Raw genomic sequence first — 18,008 nt, forward strand, 5'->3', positions numbered from 1 at the left:
ACAGCAAAAAATCAAACAATGGATAATGCTCAGTGTCTACTCATTAGGCACTTCCCACTTTTCCTGTCATCATCAAAAAACAAGAAAAAGAAAGTAATGTGCTTTTCAATTAATTAGGATTAAACATATTTATCACAGTGTTTCAGCTTAAACCTGTACATCTCTATCAATGATCAAATAAGCTAATGGATATAGTTCTCCTTAAAACCAGACTCAAGGAAACAAGTTTTTAGATTAACAAAACCATTTTTAGAATAATATGATTAAAATATGCACTAACATCATGCACTATGAACATTTAATTTAAATTGCAAACTGCCTAATAGAAAGTGCACACTGAACAGCCAAATAAGCTAATGGGTGTCCCATAATTCCTCAAACTAAAGGTACGCAAGAATTTCTCTTGGGCAGTTTTGGCTTGTCTGAAATTACAGTAATAGGTTAATGTGTGATTATCTCTCTTGTTTTCTAACTACCTGAAGTTATTTCATATTACTTTAGACAATTTCAATCAGTTATGGAATAACAGCATGATTTACCCCATTAGTGGTTTTACAGTTCATAGCAATTTAGACAGGTATTTTTAAGTAATTTACCTGGCCAGTTGTGCAAAGCTGCATGGGGGACAGGATTCTCAATCCTGACACTTGCACATGATTACTTTGTCCTAGCTATGTGTAAATGTTATTGACTAAAAATCAGCCAAAACTGTTTATAATTCAGAAAGCTTAACTGATAAAACTTCTAAGCACATGCAAAATGTGAAAGGTTCTACAAGGAGAAAAATACAGAGTTTTGTGAATTAAAGAAGAAAAAAGTAGCAACTCCTTTTCAACGTTTAACTCCTCCTCTCATACACACTGCATACGCACACTGGCCACAACTTTAAAGAAAAAAAAAAGATAGTAAGGCTTTTCAGGATTTCAAATCTCTACTTTTGAACAGATGAGGTTGCAGACATCAAATTAAAGTTCATAATAAAATCCTGATCACAAGTTCTTGTAGTATTATGGCACCAATTATTAAACAACTTTTTGGCCAAGTAAGCTAGGATTCCTTTAGTTACATTAACCCGATTAAAACCTGTATGACAAATATCTTAGAATGACACACCCTATTGTTTATCTTCAATTTCTCCTTCGGACATGAGCACAGGGAAACAAGAGGGAAGCTTTGAAGTGCAGCCAGGCAGCAGCAAGTAACAAACCTGAAACCCAGTTCTCAGTTTGCAGCACACAGAGAACACACGTAACTTACAATTCGTATCCTAGGAATACTCACCATTCTGCTGCATTTGGTATCCTGGCTGAGGAGGATGCGTGGGAGGAGGTGGCCCATGGAGGCCACTCATAGGAGGCCCAGGGTGTGGCCCTGACATAGTTGATGGAGGTGGTGGTGAGGATACATGATTAGGCTGGGACATTGTTGGGCCAGCAACTGTCTGCCCAGGCAATGGTGGGCCTGGCATGGTAGGTGGCCTTGGGGCACCTGTGGTAGGAGGGTAAGAGGAAGGTCCAATCCCTGTAGAAGAGGGAGGTGGGGCAAAACCAGGGACTTGAGTAGGTAGGCGTTGAGTTGATATTGGTTGACCAGGAAATGGAGGCTGTGCCAAGGGAAGACCCTGAGACACACTGGTAGGAGGGGGTCCTTGGCTTGCAGTGTAAGGTGTGTAGAGACCAGATCCTGTTGCACTAAAGCTTCCTGAGACTGGGGGAACCGATGTTGGGGGACCTGATAAGAAAAGACAACATAACATAATTTTCTTCTATCCTCAAGACAATTAAGATGCAAGCAAACCCCATTTGCTCTAGATCATCTAAACAGGTCTAACACTTTCTCATCTTCAGATGGACTTGCCAGTACTAATCTAATAAAGACAAACCCTAAGTGAACATCTGCCCTAATTGATCAGAGAGCTGAAACTCCTCCAAGGGATCTGAAACTTGACAGTTCCTTCATTGTGCTCTGTCTCAAAGTCCGAGCTTCTTATTTTACATAATCAGAATATATTTCAGGATTCGGGGCCAGAAAAAGAGGGCAAGAGTATGCAAAACAAGAACCACCACAAGTCTACAGACTTCTTGAACCGAAACAATTTTGTGTCTTAAACTCCACACCAAGTTGGAGCCTGTAGTTCAAGAATGGTTTTGAGCTTCATGGTTTTAATAGCATGAAACTAGCATCTTCTGTATTTACCACCATACTATTTCTGAGCATAATTTTAGACAAACATTGCCAAAGGGTGGAGAAATCTGCATCCCCTACTCCTAATTTTCCTATAAAGTTTGTGTTAAGAGTATGAGATGCTTGTCAAAGTACTTTACCAAAACAATAAAAAAAAAAAGAAAAAAGAATCAAAGTGTAGTCAGACCAGCTTACACATACTAAAGACAAATCTCTGGTCTTCAATAAAAAAAAAAAAAAAAAAAAAAAAAAAAAAGACCTGTAATCTACAGCAGTGGGACTGTAGATCTAATAGAACAAAATATCTAAATTCAGTTTATACTGTTTAAGTAAGTTTCTTCACAACTTCCAGCAAAATCCTTCACAGAATCATTCTGAGTAATTTCAGCCCTCTGATTTATTGTCTTTTTTTTTTGACTAGGCTGCTGCACAACAGCAGCAAGGCATGTAGAATCTCCAACAGCTTACTTAGACGTTTTTTGTTTTTCACATCAAGATTCACCTAGTTGAGGAGAAATACTTTTACTCTCTTCTGTTACTCACATCCCGCAGTACTTCCTGCACTGTCCTCTACAATAGTCTCAGTTCTGTTTTCTCCAACGATTACCTTATTAGTTAAGGAAACTACCATTTACTATGGCAGATGCCAACACCCAGAGAGTTCCCATCACCATACGGTAATGAATCATTGACAAGAGCAAGTCTTTTATGAAATTACTAGCATAAATGAAAAGCAATAGCACTATTTCTGTAGCCAGGAAACCTCACCATAGCCCAGTCCAGCTGGGGGAGGAGCAGAGGCTGTAGTACTGCCAATTGTCATCCCTGCCATGTGGTTGCTGAGCTGCTGTACACTGGCTGGGGGGGGACCATATTGCTGGAACGTAGATGTCTGGCTGGCAGGTGTGGGTGCTGAGCCTGGCAGAAATGGCTGAGAAGCAGGTGGCCTGAAAAGGAAGATGAGAAACTTCATTGGACTCCGCATTATACAAGCAGTTACAATTCTCTCTGCCTTTTAAAATTGTTCTACCACATAAACACTAGCTGGGTCTCAATTATTTACATGAAACACTGTAGTTCAGTTTTGGAAAAATGATTATATATCCTGCATGGATCTGAATCCCTTTCACACGCACACACACAAAAAATCTGTTAGTTCTTAAAATGCAAATTCTTTGTTTATAGCACTTTTTTGTTAATTCCATTTTAGTTATCGCAACAAATTAGAAACACTGCAACAGAGTCTACGGGTGAGCAACAGTACGGCCTGCAAAGCCTTATCCCAATAATGCTCCATTATTCAAAGGCTTTGGACTCTCCAGTTGACAGTGCTGAGCTTAACCAGAAGGAAACAAAAAACAACCACCTTCCTCAATAACCAGTAATCAGAATGAAGCAGTGAGGACTGTTGTCACTTTCACCACAGAGGTAATGGCAGTATCTTTCTGGAGAAGATGCCAAAGATCCATAATGGACAGAAAAGGACCCAGAACCAATACTAAGGAATTACTCAGTAATGACAGACAGCAACACGCTCCAGGCAGAGATCAATTCACACTTGCCAAGGAATCAAATACTATGGCTGTGTGGATGCAATTGTTTTAAAACAAGACAGATTATGGGAATCGGAAAACTTCTTATGGGAAAATGACTACCACAAAGAAAGTCTTTGGAGGAGAAGTGGTTTTGATCAGTCACTGACATCTGCTCATATCCTTCCAGAAGTTTTTCATCTCCAGAGATTCTTTTTGTCTAATAAATACCCCTATGGCAAAATGTTCCAAAACAATAAGGAAGCAATAAAGAAAGTCAATGTCCACCACAGGAAAAACAAAGTATTTGATTTGGTCTCCTAAAAGGTCTTGACCTAGCATAGGTCTACCAAGCAAGGCCTTTGTTATGATTTGCTTTTCCTGTACGTACCTCTGCATCGGGGCTGCTGAGGCTGGAATCCCATTTTGTACATCTCCGTGTCCAAACTGACTGTACGCTAGGTGGCCAGAAGGAAGAGATGCCCCAGAGGCTGGAGGGGGAGCTCCAGATGTTGGAGGGGCTCTTAATGAACCTACAGACATAAGGGATAAATAAATAAATTTTTTAAAAAATCACAAATTACAGAAACAAGGTCTTGAACCAACTACCATGAAAAATCCAGGAAATAAAAAAAAAGCACAGAAACAGTTTAGCAGTGGCCAAATCATTGTATCAATACTCCACGAGCAAAAAATAATTTATACAACTGTATTAGAAGTAGCAAAACTGAAAGCACAAATATTTTTAGCCAGTGTCACTAGTCACTGTCTCCACACAGACCACATGTAAAATATGTACTGTGGAGGGTCTTCGAAAGATAATTTCATCTTTTGATGAAGAAAAACCAACTTTATCTTGTCAGTAAGGTAATAAATTCTTTCCCCTCCAAGTCCAATTATTTTTACCCAGACCAAGGAGAGTACCCATTCACATGGAACCTAACGTTCATTACAGGTCAGTTTTCCCTACTTGAAAGGTAAGTAGGTTATGTGAGTAGATTCAGAATTTTCAAGAATTACATCCAACTGTTTTTATACATAACATAATGGGGGCCACCACAGGCTGTTCTTCCCAACCTCTCAAGGTTGGAGGCTGACATGAAATACTTCCTCATCTTTCAGACTGAGCTGGTTCAGTCACTGCTCAAACATATTTGCCTCAGAAACAAGTCTCCACACTTTCCACAGACAGCAAAATGCTGGATGCAATACCAGCAGACGAACTGCATTGTCTACTTCCAAAAAAAGAGAATATAAACTTCTATTTTAATAATATTATGTTAAAAATGTTGATAATTAGAACAACCATATGACCATGCCTGCTAACCACAAGGGAAAGTATTTCATGTATGGGGTATCGTTAAATACAGATGACTTTAATAGAGTAAACTGCCCCATGAGACCAGAGCAGCACACACACACTGTTGTGTGTCTCTGATGGTGACCGGCGTGACAAGTTTTAAAGGGACTCTGAAACCTTCTTTTGAGGAACCGTGATGAAATAGGAAATAAGAGAAGACATTTCTCAATTCTACAGTATAATCTATGCACCAAAGCATGAGGTTTCAACTCATGTATTTTTATCTTATCTGCTACATGTAATTCTTAGTAAGCTTGTGGATGTAAATTCAAGGAAGGAATTAACTATACCTTGTATTAATAACCACTAATACCTTGGGGTTTTTTTCTTTATTACTAAACCACCTCCTGCTCTTCATTTTGAGACTTAGGACTGAATTATTTCCAGAGTCATTTATTATTTTTATATACCTTCATCTCATTAAATCTTTTCTAAACTACTGTTACAGCACCTTCATCTTACTGTTCCTCTAGCTAAGCATTTCCCAGTCTCTACCTATTTGCATGTTGTGTGGTATTTCGATTTCTGAATGTCTTTTGTGATACCTTTTCAATTTATTTGATATACTTTCATCTATTTTGGAATCTCTTTCCTTTGATAGTACATGTAAACTGTTTGGCATTGTTATCTTTTGTCTTTGAAAACTTATTTAATCCAATTCCTGGAGGGATACTACACTTCCGCCCCCTTTCCCTCAACTTTAACATGCATACAATGTGACAAATACGTTTACTTCAGAAAAAGCTTCTGAAGGCTTCTTTTTCTATTTCTTTTCAGAAATATACTTCTGTAATCATTAACGCAGACTGCTCAAATAGCCACTGAAAAAATTCACTTGAACATGTATGAATATTTAGTGGCTTATTATTTTAAGATTCATTACTCTTGAGGAATCCTGAAGTTCCCTTTCAACACATTTGAGATACTGCTCTCACTCATCACAGAGCTCAGAATGGAGGCAGATTATGGCAAAATGGGAAATGCCTGAGATTTTATTCAAAGCCATAAGACTATATGGTCTTGGCCCAGTTCTAACTACCTGCTCTTCTAAACAAATTGACACCACTGGAAATGGCTCTTCCAAAATACCACTAGTTGGAAAGAAGGAAAAATATAATATGATTTCTTGCAGTGTTTCTAATTCTTACATCTTGATTGCTAGCTTTCCAAAAGTATTTCCTTCTTCAAGCCACAGCTTTTGGAATCCTAGTTATTCCTAACATATATTGGGGTTCTATACTATAACCAAGGAAGCCCAAAACCTCTTTTTTCCCTTAAATGAAAGCACAAGTTACAAATATTTCATGACTTCCAATAACAACCTCCTGGTGCTTGGGGAGATTTTTCATTTCTTCATGGCAATGCTATCATTTCAGACCTCACATTTTAGTTCTCTTTCAAGTAGGAGACAACATTCTTTCAAATTAAGGATTGTCCCTGACAGAACCTGAACAGGCCAATTCAGGTTTTGAAATCAGTCTTCAGAGAACATTAGTCACAAATCAGTTTTTATCTATGAATCTGCAGGCATAAGGGATTTCTACCAGGATTATTTCTTCATATCCTATTTATGTTTCTGGAGTGCTGCCTACAAATAGATTGGGAAGTATCCCACCCAACTCTGCCTAAATAATCAGGTACCCACACCTTTGAGATAAATATCCATATTAAATGGGAACTTGGCACAGAAGAAGTGGCACAGCACAAATACTTCCACAGAAAGGACACCATTTACCTATGAAATTAGGTGCAAGAGAAGAAGTGTCAGAGTTGAGAGATACAGGAGAGCCCTTCGAAGGGAACCCCAAGGAAGGAAAGTAACCTGGAAAGACAGAATACACCAGTAAATCAAGCCTGAGAGAAAGCACCAAGAGACAGTGCTTCCAATGCTGAGGACAGTCTGCAGTGCAGAAAATATCATACATATAAAATCCATGTCACGTTTATGACATTATGCCTTAAGCTATACTCCCTCTCACTGTTCTACCAAACACAACATATATTACCGACATAGTTCATACATATTAACGTTAATACAAGTGTTAATAGTACCATAAATTGAGTCTATGTAAAACAATCCAGCTGCAGCCTAATTGTTACTGGCACTCGAATAATTGTGTTTGTACTTTCAACTGCACAATCTCATCAGAAGGAAGCTGATAGACTGACTGAAAGATTGGTGCAAAATTGTCCCAGCTCTTTCAGTATTCTCCTAGCAAGAAGCAGCTATTTTCAGCTAGCAGCACAGTACTCCACTTTGGTCCCAAGTAAAACTAGCATCACTGGCACAGCATTCCCATGTTTCCATTAGTTAGAGCTACAGTTTGTCACATAAATCAGATGCAAAAGACTCCCTGACTGAGGATGGCATCTGCTCCCAACACTTCTCCATTCAGTCCTCCAAGCAATTTTATTCTTATTTTTAAAATAAATCCCTAAGACAACTACTTTGAGATCACAGAATAACACTGGCAGTTTCCCTTTTTACCCCTCAGTGTTCACTAAATTCCTGTCAGTCTAGTGCCTCTGAAATTACTTCTCTCTCCTCTACATTATGCAGCTACAACAGGTCTTACAAGACCTGCAATAAACATATGCTGGAGATAGGAGTAGAAAGGACAACTTCACTATCACCTGTCTGCTCTCTTTGATAACGTGTTGTCTGCCACTTTTGCACTTCGATGTCATATTCAGCAGCTACTAACAGGTCAACTTCTGGCTGTTGTGCTAGTGCTCTGAATTTTACATTCCTTCCTTCTAAAGATAGGAATCCCAGATTTCCAGTAACAGGTCCTAAATGCACAACTTGACAACTGAGATTCCCTTAATACAGTTGCTAAGTCTAGGGTGGATGGTCTCAGAAGAAAAGATGGAAGAGAAATCTCCACAAACCATGGGTGGCCTTTGCCTGATAGATCAATAAAGTACATGAGGCACTACTTAAGAGTAGAGCAAAACACTTCTGTTGTCCAAATAAGACCACCTTGTCACCCTCAGTGTCACAATACCTTTCAATCATTACTGGCACAAACAAAATCTGCATTTTTAATCTGCAGAAGTTTATATGCATGTTATTAAGCTTTCTAGGTATGTCCTTACTGAGCTGTCACAAACCACATTTGTGTTGTTCTAAAATTGAGGGACAAACCAGAAATAATTCAGAAGAAAAAAAAAAGTTAATTCCCTTAAAAAAAAATACTTTCCAGACTTGTAAATAATTCTTGAACTATCTGATGGAAGATGCTCTTCAGTTTCTTTTCACAAGCATCCTAAACATTCTTCACACTGCTAAGAGCCAAAACCTGTTTTCTATAAATAGCTGCACCGATGAAACTTTTCCAACAAATCTGTAGTAATCTTTGTCCTTACTGAATCTCCTCCTCTCCCTCACTGAAGCAAGTCCAATTCCTCCCCATTCCTTCCATGGGACAGGAAACACGAGTCAGTCAATGGCTACATTGAGCAGCCAGAGAGCTCAATGGCTGAGCTTGCCTCTGTCTTCCCAGGAAGCAGGATTTCTTTCCTGTGCCCAGTGCTGATGTTTCATTACTATTATAGGAGTTTAAACCCCCTGTGAAATTAGTTCAAACCTCACAGATTAGAAGTGCTGTTGGAAGAGACTTATTGAAAGGAAGGGAGGAAAGGATTAAGGAAAGACAAGGAAGACAGAGCAACTGAATAACCCTTTCTTTAGCATACCACACTACTGTTTCTTCTACTCCACTACCCTGCTAACTCCAGACAAAAAACTGAACAGGCTAATCATTCAGCTCCCAAATTTCAGTCTCCCACTTCTGTTAGTTTGCAGACAACTATAAGCTCTTTGACTGTTCTATCCTTCTCACTGGTTTAAAATTCAAGAAATTGAAAAAATTCAAGATGTATTTGGACGGGAGAACAATACAGGGACCATGAGCGTGATTAGCATATTCCTCATTTCCTTAGAATACCAATCTGAAATCTAAACAAACATTTCAGAGTGACAGTTCATGTTGTTCTTATCTCAGCAGAATTGAATTCATCCACATGATCTCGAGAGGGAGAAATACTTTACACAAAGCAACAGTATTTTCCCCTCTACATTTCAGCTATTGAAGTCTAATATTAATCTCCTAAAGCAATTCAGATACTCAGAAACAAAGACTCCTAAAGTTCTTTAATAATTTTAAGTTAGTAGTTCAACTTTTTTTTCCTGTTTTCAAAAGAAAGGCTTTTATTTTTTTTAAACTGTCCTGGTTTTGGCTGGGATAGAGTTAATTTTCTTCATAGTAGCTAGCGTAGTGCTGTGTTTTGGATTTAGTACCAGAAGAATGTTGATAACACTCTGATGTTTTTAGTTGTTGCCAAGTAGTACTCAGACTACGCAAGGACTTTTTGAGCTTCTCCTGCTCGGCCAGGTGCATAACAAGCTGGTGTACAGCACAGCTAGGACAGCTAACCCAAACTGACCAAAGAGCTATTCCATACCATATAACGTCATGCTCAGGGGGGGTTAGTCAGTCGGTCGGTTGTGAGGAGACTGCTCGCTGCTTGGGGACTGATCGCGGCTCAGGACGGGCTGGGCATTGGTCAGTGGGTGGTGAGCAACTGCACTGTGCATCATTCGTTTTGTATATTCTGTATATTCTGTTATCATTCTCATTATTACTATTATTATTATTTTCTCTTATTAAACTGTCTTTATCTCAGCCCTCACTTTTCTCCTATTCTCTCCCCCATCCCACAGAGGGAGGGGGGGAGTGAGCGAGCGGCTGCGTGGTGCTTAGTTGCCAGCCGGGTTAAACCACGACATAAACAAACAAAACCAACAAGTGATATGATCCTGCAGAACCAGGGAAATTCTAGAACACATCAGCTTGCCCACATGTCCACAAACTTTCTATGGACTTTAAAGGCATTAGAGAAAATAGCTCTAAATACACTTTCTGCCTAGATCTGTATGTCTTAATCTTTCTGGAAGGAGTGCAGAACTTCCTATAATAATGTCAGGCAGTCTCAGTTATAAATCTGTTACAGTCCCTACTTGCTTCCCCTCAACATAACCTCATCAGGAAGGCTGTCCTAGTCAGATGCTTCAGTACCACGGGGCAAGGACATACAGAAAAAAAAGCAGGCTGTGCTTCTCACATGTTAATTTCATGAGCTATTAAAAGAAAACTAAGCCCTACTAAAATGGATAAATGACAGAACAATGACCTCAGAATATACAGGAAGAACATGATTTTTAACATCATGTAAGCTACATACAGAAGAAAAGGTTAATTGCTACCACAAAATAAAGACTAACAATAGGAAGTATACAGAAAAAAATCCATGCACGCAACAATTCACAGGTTATCAATCATTAAGTTTTGACTGAGAAGTACCTTGTGGAGGGACTGGCTGTTGGTATCCTGGCATCGGACCATTATAAGCTCCATATTGCGACTGAGGAACCCCTGGTAATGGCTGTCCTCCGTAGGCAGGCTGCTGGTATCCCTGATATCCAGGCTGAGGTTGCCCATAAGGAGGCCCTGTGTGAGCTTGCTGGTTTACACTCATTGTATTCACATCCCCAAACTAATCTCACCTGCAAAAAGGGGGGGAAAAATGGCTTTTAGCAGACATAAAACCAAACTGGCCAACTTCTCTACCATTTTCACAGAAATGAGAGCTCCTGAGATACTAGGGAAAGTAAAACATTAATGGTTATTTACTCTTGCACAGCAATTTTTTCAAGTGGCATGAATGCTTTACAAGAGCTAGTCAGAAAACAATATTTTTAGAAACTGTTTTCTAACCAACTTATTCACTGCTTCATCCTGGGTAGATTTGTGATCATCATCTTAGAAAAAAATACCATAATTTGCCATTCCATAGGAGAAGATTATCAAGCTTCCTGCAACACCTTATGAACTACTTCCACTTCACAGAACATCAGATCACCAGAAAACAGATTTCATGATGTAGATGAGAGATTTCTTAACAAAACACTTCAATAACACTGAACAAGTCCAGGTTTCATCTCTATATTAAGCCTACTTGATCATGCTTCCTTGCTACAAGCAACAGACACTTCACTGTCCACAAAAGCTGCTTTTTGAAGTGTTTGATAGAATCTGGTATGGGACAGATATAGGGGGGTTTTGCCTTTTTTTTTTTTTTTTAAAATATGATTTTACGTCTTTGTTATGTACATAAATTTCAGAAAACTAAGATATTCCAAAAGCAGCATGGTCATCTAAGAAAGTGTCCAAAACGGAAAAGCAACAGAGGCAAAGCCATCACTAAAAGAGTTCTACAAAAGGGAAAGACCTGAAACAGAGCGTCAGAGATGGGAGAGATGTTTCTTAGCAAAGTTATGGAAGAAATTTTGCTTTACATACAGATTCCCATAACTAACTGTATAAAGAGGTTGACTAACTGTATAAAGATGAAAACAGCATTGGGAGACACCAAACCAAGCACGCAATTCTTACAATTCCATGGTAGCAAGCAGGCAGATAAGCCACAGAGCCCTTGAGTTGTGGAGAGCCAAAGATGACTTCACATGGTCTATTTCTCAAGGATATTTTGCATCCCCTGTACTCCTTTGGACACTCCATATGTCACTGCTACCCTGTTCAGCTAAGACTATCTAAACTACAATGTAAAGAAATGTGGTTTTAGAGCAATTTAATTTTTTTATTAAAAGACTGCGATTGATATAAAAATACAAAGTTAAGCTGAAGCAAATAACTAATTTTGCCATCATATTTTGCTGCAAACCCTATGATGAACTTGAGCGTTAAAGATACATAGTAAATCTTAACACAGAGGAGACATACAGCCACAACAGCCATCAGCCAGTTGAGGCAAATCCCAACAAGGAATCTACAGCTTAACTCAAGCGGATAACAAACACCTGAGCTGTTTTGCCTATACATTGATTAGAGTACGCCAACCAATGCTAAGGTTCGTTCTTCACATAACCAAAAAATATGACATCAAAGAATTATTTCAATGACTGACACAACAGTTGTACAGCAAGGGTAGTAAAATACAGCTCTGTAAGAACTATCCACACAAATTAATTCTTCTAGATCTATATATATATATATATAAAATAAAGGGAAAATACACGTATCACAACAGAGTGATCTAATTATTTACAGAAGAAAGCTAGCATAATACATACATACTACATTTAACCTCCTATGGGTAGTAAACACAACAAATGTCAATACTAAGAATGCTAGTGCTTACTGTGAAATTTGATATTAAACTTTATATGAAAGGAAATAAATGAAGTTTAATATTTTTATTCTTCAAGCTGTACAAAGGTAATGACAGGGCTTTTGTTTAGAATAACTTAGCTTAAAATATTTAAAGGTAATTTTCTCTTGAAAGTAACATATTATGTCATTTGCAACAGCTTACAACTGTATGACAATTTTTCATCAGCCTGCAGTGCTTTTAAACATGATTACACATGACAGCAAGAGAGTCACTGCTAAAAATTCTGGTTTCCCACACCACCTTTGACTTAGTTCTGCAGAAGAGTCTAACCTGAGCAGCCATGGGGCCAGGAAATCTGGACTTTGGGACCTGCTCCCTTCCCTGAAGGTTAACCTCTTCCTCCCCAGGTAGTTAACCAGCATCACCACATTGCAATCACAGACCTACCCCCAACCACCTCCCGCCCAGTGTAGACAGTGACGCAGGAGAGCTCCTCCTGCAAAGGTGGGGTTAAAGGAAAGGGAGAACACAACGAGAAGACTGCTCTACCTGCACATCTTGGAACCTGCAGGCAGGGCTTCTGCCAAGGAAGGAGGGCTGTTTTCTCCTCTTCCTGCCTGACTGTTGCTTATTGGATTGTGCACGAGGAACTTGGCTTCTAGGCACTGCTCCTACAAACAGGTCCTTCCGCCAGGAAAAGCTGCAGGCAAAGTAGCAGCATCCTGCAGGATACATCCAGACCTCCAGAGCTATAATCGTTAAGACACTCCTCACAAGTTACACCTACAGAAATCCTTGAACAGATCTCTGAACAAGGAAATACTACAGGGCAGGAGAAGATCAATCTTTCATGCTTATTTTTAAAAAAAGCATGATAGGGCAAGAACTCAAGCATGTCCCTTGCAAACCACTTCTGACTTATTGTTGTGAGTGTATACTCAGTAAATGACCTTACCTGATGATCTTTTACTATCCTCTTTTCGGCCTTCCCTCCCCTCCTTCACGTGAATCAGTATTTCCCACTTGGGCAGGTAATATCTGTTGGCTTGTTTCTCTGTCCACAATACTACTGAAACCAAGAGGTAAGCTTGTTTAATGGAATTCTTACAGAGGAAAAGAGTTTGAGGTAATTTCCTACACTCTCTATGGAAAAAATAGCTACACAAAGGACATGGTTCTAACTCAGTGTCACAACTGACAGAAAGGTAGATATACCTCAGACTTTTAGCTAGTCCATGTGGCAGCCAGCACAGGCTATTCACCACCACAGCACAAGCTGATGCTTGCTCCACACTGGCAGAAGGTCAAGGAGGGAGCTGGAAAAGAGGAGGAGGACTCAAGAACAAGCTCGATATTGAAGCTTAGGACAAGGATGCTTCATTATTTTGGTTGCTTGGCTTGCTCTAAATGTAAGACTAGTGGCATGCTTGCTCATCACTCATGTGGAATACTGTAAAGGGCAGGGCCAAGGGTATCTACCTTTCAGAAGGTGGAAGACAGCTGTCACTGAATGAGTCCATTTTCCTTCTCCCCCAGTACAAGTCTCTTGTATCAAACAGCATTGATTTTGTTTCCACTCAAATACATACATGTAAATTAGAACCTGGTCACTTGAAGAGATATGGGGAAAGGGAGAATTTTATGCTCTTTGTCTTATGACATGAAGAAAAAAAAAAAAAAAAAAAAAAAAAAAAAAAAAAAAAAAAAAAAAATCACAAAAAGATTGACATATATACACCTGGTAGGGAGCAATGGAGAAAATAGGCTGTTTCACTTGATAAAAATACTGAGGATATTCCTTTGCATGTAGTAACACATTACCAAAACTAAGCCAAACATAATATTAAAACATGTTGTTGAGCATTGTACTACTACTCAGCAGTTACAATACACAAAGCTCAAACAAGCAGGACTCATGCTATTGGGAAAATACGATGACAACAGGCAGTCATTACTATAAAAAACAATTTTCTTGCAAAGCACAAAACAGTCACTCTATGAGGTTTTCTATTCCTCTGTATAAAGGCAGTTGACCATGGAATTTTTGGTCAAAATAGTTACACAGCTAAAATTCATACCAAGACAGCCAGCCAGTGCTGATCAGCAACAAACCGATGAGAGAAAAATACATGGTAATATGGGGCGGGGGGGGGAAATCTTCTAATTTTTACAATAGTTTCCAGATTCCTTAGTATCCAAACAAAGCAGACTACAATGCAGTTTTTATGGACTGTTTTTTTTTTAAAAAAACCCTAGTGATTCACATGAGCTTGTTTCAATCAGCAAATCTCCCAAATCACTGAAAACTGCATATTCATCATTTTTTATGTTCTGCATTCACTGTTAATTCCCTTTTGAAACCAAAAAGCTTGATCTCATCAGTTCTTGATCACTTTCTAAAGGAAACGCATACAGCAAAATTACTTTCCTTCAGAAAGATGCTAGTGCCTTTTTTACTGGTCCCAGAGAAATAAAAGGCTTGTTTGTTTCAACTTCCAGGGAGACCGATCCCTAGGAAAAAAAAAAATTACAACAGCATGGCTTCCTATATTATGCTGAAACTGAAGGGAATATGTCTACTTAATTTACGAACACAGAAATCTAAACCATTTCCAGAAGATGGGACAGAAGGAGACAATCAGCATCCTCAGAGACCAATTCAGAATATTACCTACAGTGCTTTTAATACTACTTCTGTTCTGCAACTTTCTGGAGAAGTAGCAAAGTTACGTCATTCTTATAAAGACCTAGACTCTGGACCTAGGAACGCTCTTCTGAAAGGCAGATGTCCTTGCTTTTCTTTCATCAACAGCTTGACTGGGTCCTCTACAAGCACTCATGAAACCCTTGGTTCTCTTAACATACGAGAAACGCCCGTTTTGTTTTTCTACAGAAAATCCTGGAAGAAAAGCTCATATCCTGGAAGTCAGAGCTTGCCAACCGATCTGGAAGCTCTCAGGCCATTATAACAAGATGCCTCCCATACATTTGTCCAAATCAATCCAAACAGCACTACTGGAACTGCCCCTCAGTTGTATTGCTGCGGAGCTCTGTCTTTCCACCTGAGCACATTCTCAACTTGTCACACCATAGGTAACACTTTCTTCATCTCCAGAAAGATTTGTTTGAACAGTTCATGAGAGGTGTAAGACAGTTTTCAAAATGAAACTTTACAACTGAGTATCAGTGAAAGTACAGAATGCACAATATTTTCACTGAAGGCCCTTTCGGGAGAAGAAAGGATAGATTAGGTACTAGAACTTCTTGACACAACAGGTACTGGAGCAGACTTTTGCAGCCCAGTCTTTCCTGGGCTGTTTCAAAGACTCTTTCAGGCTTCAGGAGATAAAAATCACGGTTCACACCTAAGGTGTTCTTCTAAAGAAGTGCCACATTAAATCCTGTTTTGTTAGGCTGATTCATCGTCTTGGACAAGGTCCAATACAACACACAAGTTACGAGGGAGTGAAAGTGGTTAAAAACTGAATACAAAAAGTCTTCCTCTAACCTTAAAGCTACCACTATTTCCAACCCCTGCCACCACCACCACATTTGAGTATAAAATGTGACTGAAGTCTCCTGGTGGGACTGATTTACATCTCTACCTCTGTAATCAAGCTCTAAGAAAAGATTTCAGAAATGCTCAACTACAGACATTACTTCTGGAGAGCAAACCCATGGGGGCAAAAGTCATTGAAAATATGACATTGACAAAATGACAGTGAAAGATTTTTCTCTTCCTTAGCTACCTCCACATACATGTTACAACACATGAAGTCATCTGACTCATTTCTGTGAACTTTGCACAAGTATAATTGATTAGGAAAAGTTACAAGAGTAGTTTAAAGTTTAGAGAAGAAGCCAGAAGGAAGAATGTATGAATAGGAATATACAGAGTAAGACTAATGTTATAATGCCAAACAAGTTTTCTTCACATACATTGTAACACTGACCATCTTTCACCAGAAATTTCTGTACTCTGACTTGCTCTACACAAATATGCTTTACACAATTCCCATCACTTGCAAGAAACAAAAAAGCCGTTTATACTGCCTTTTAGTGCTTTCTATGTTAACAACGAATCTTGCTGAACATATAAGAACAATCTCTATCTTCACAATTCATCACTAATACAGCTTTTCAAACCTAAAGAACAAGAACTATCCATCTCCTCTCTTCTGTGGAGACCTTGTTGTTGATCACTTTTAGTCACTCTTTGTACCTTGCCCTTCCTTAGCCAACCATCAATTCCCTCTTGGATTTTTGACCCTCCTCCTGATAATAGGTGTTACAGGAAAAAATATAGTTCCTACAGTAGCAGGAGAAAACATTCAAAGACGTATAAGCATCAAACGACTCATTAAAGAAATAATCCTTTAGACATCTGTTCACTGCTATAACTCAGCTTTCAGCCATGAAATTAGAACCTGGAGCATATTAAGGTCCTAGCATATTAAGAAGAAATATTCCTTATATCAATGTCCATTTCACAGTCTGTCTATAGCGATAGAAAATGGATATGATAGAAATGCTTATGCTTCCACAGAGAGTGTATATACATGACTGAAGGTAAGTCTCCTCTAAAGAGACAGGCTCTGGAGTTTTAGGCCATGTGTGTTTCTATCCATCCCATAACCAGAACACCTAGGGGTGGGGACGGAGCACCAAAGTTCCCAAAACCTACTCAGGACAACTTTATATCAAAAAAACCAGTAAAGGCTTTAGGGCAAAATCAGCAACGAGTCACCTCCCATTCTAGTGGTGTGATTTTACACTGCTTGTAAACAACAACAACAAAAGGACACTGCATGTTATGTGTCAGATGGTGATTTCTCCCCCTCTAACCTCCCCTGCCCCCCAACATTTGGTAAAGTTGGCTAAGGAACCCCATAACAGACAAGGATCTAGAAACATTTTTATGGAACTATCACATTAATGGCTAAAACCCAAAGAATCTCTATTTTAACATGACTGTACAAATGCTAACTCTGGTGGATAACTTCTAATGTGGGTGTCAGCAATTCACCTGTGTTTCACCCCTCCATCAGCCAGTAAGTTTAAGCAGAACTTCAGCTGCAGTGTTACAGTTACCGAGGCGGCCCACTGTGGATGGTTTTGCAAAGTCTCTCTGATAAAAGATTTCAGAGCTAAGACACCACACACACATACTGAAAAATACTCAAGCACATCCCAGGAATAAAAAGAAATGAAACTACCCTTCATCCTACTCTAAAGAGCACTGCTCAGAAAGAGCGAAAGCAAACTCCAAGGATACAAAGCAAACACGTTTAAAGCACCATCTGCATGGAAAGCAACAGCCCATCTCGCATAACCACTTTTTCAAGACGACACCCGTATTTCAGTCAATGCCGTCTCCATTCCTTTCCTCCTTCCTTTTCAAAGCCGCAGGCAGACGATCGCTAAGTTTTACGACCCGATCCAACCAAACTCAGCCACCGGGTCTCCGCACGGGCCGACAAACCTCGAATGAGTGGAAGCTTGAACGGCACAACGCGAACACTGGGGGAAGGATCCGCGGATTACAAGAGATTAGGGACGCTGCAGAGGGGGTATCTGCCTCACAGCGCACCCGGGCCGAAAAAAACCGCTCGGCTTTCCGGGGGGGCGGGGGAGGGAGGGGAGAGACGGTCCGACCCAGGGCCCCCGGGACTCGCCGCACCACACCGGGACGCCGACGGCTCCCCCCGAGGCAGCCCATGCCCTGGAGGAGAAGG

At 39.6% G+C, this 18,008-nt stretch overlaps 1 protein-coding gene across 3 annotated transcripts in view; it reads right to left on the bottom strand.

Moving 5' to 3' along the window:
- Nucleotides 1–10,645, bottom strand: part of SEC24C (SEC24 homolog C, COPII coat complex component) — a 31,546-nt gene extending 20,901 nt beyond the window's left edge. For 2 of the 3 annotated variants that reach the window (XM_035897275.1, XM_009642000.2), the window contains exons 1-5: nt 10,443–10,645; nt 6,812–6,898; nt 4,108–4,249; nt 2,953–3,131; nt 1,282–1,731 (exon numbers count right to left, since the gene is read on the bottom strand). In XM_035897275.1, the coding sequence (XP_035753168.1) occupies nt 1,282–1,731; nt 2,953–3,131; nt 4,108–4,249; nt 6,812–6,898; nt 10,443–10,617 (1,033 nt within the window). In that variant the 5' untranslated portion in view covers nt 10,618–10,645. The remainder of the gene's footprint in view (nt 1–1,281; nt 1,732–2,952; nt 3,132–4,107; nt 4,250–6,811; nt 6,899–10,442) is intronic. The other variant, XM_035897276.1, reaches the window with a different exon arrangement.
- Nucleotides 10,646–18,008: the final 7,363 nt, after the last annotated feature.

This window comes from Egretta garzetta, unplaced genomic scaffold (genome assembly GCF_000687185.1).
Source record: "Egretta garzetta isolate BGI_Z169 unplaced genomic scaffold, ASM68718v1 scaffold56, whole genome shotgun sequence".
Classification (NCBI taxonomy): Eukaryota; Metazoa; Chordata; class Aves; order Pelecaniformes; family Ardeidae; genus Egretta; species Egretta garzetta.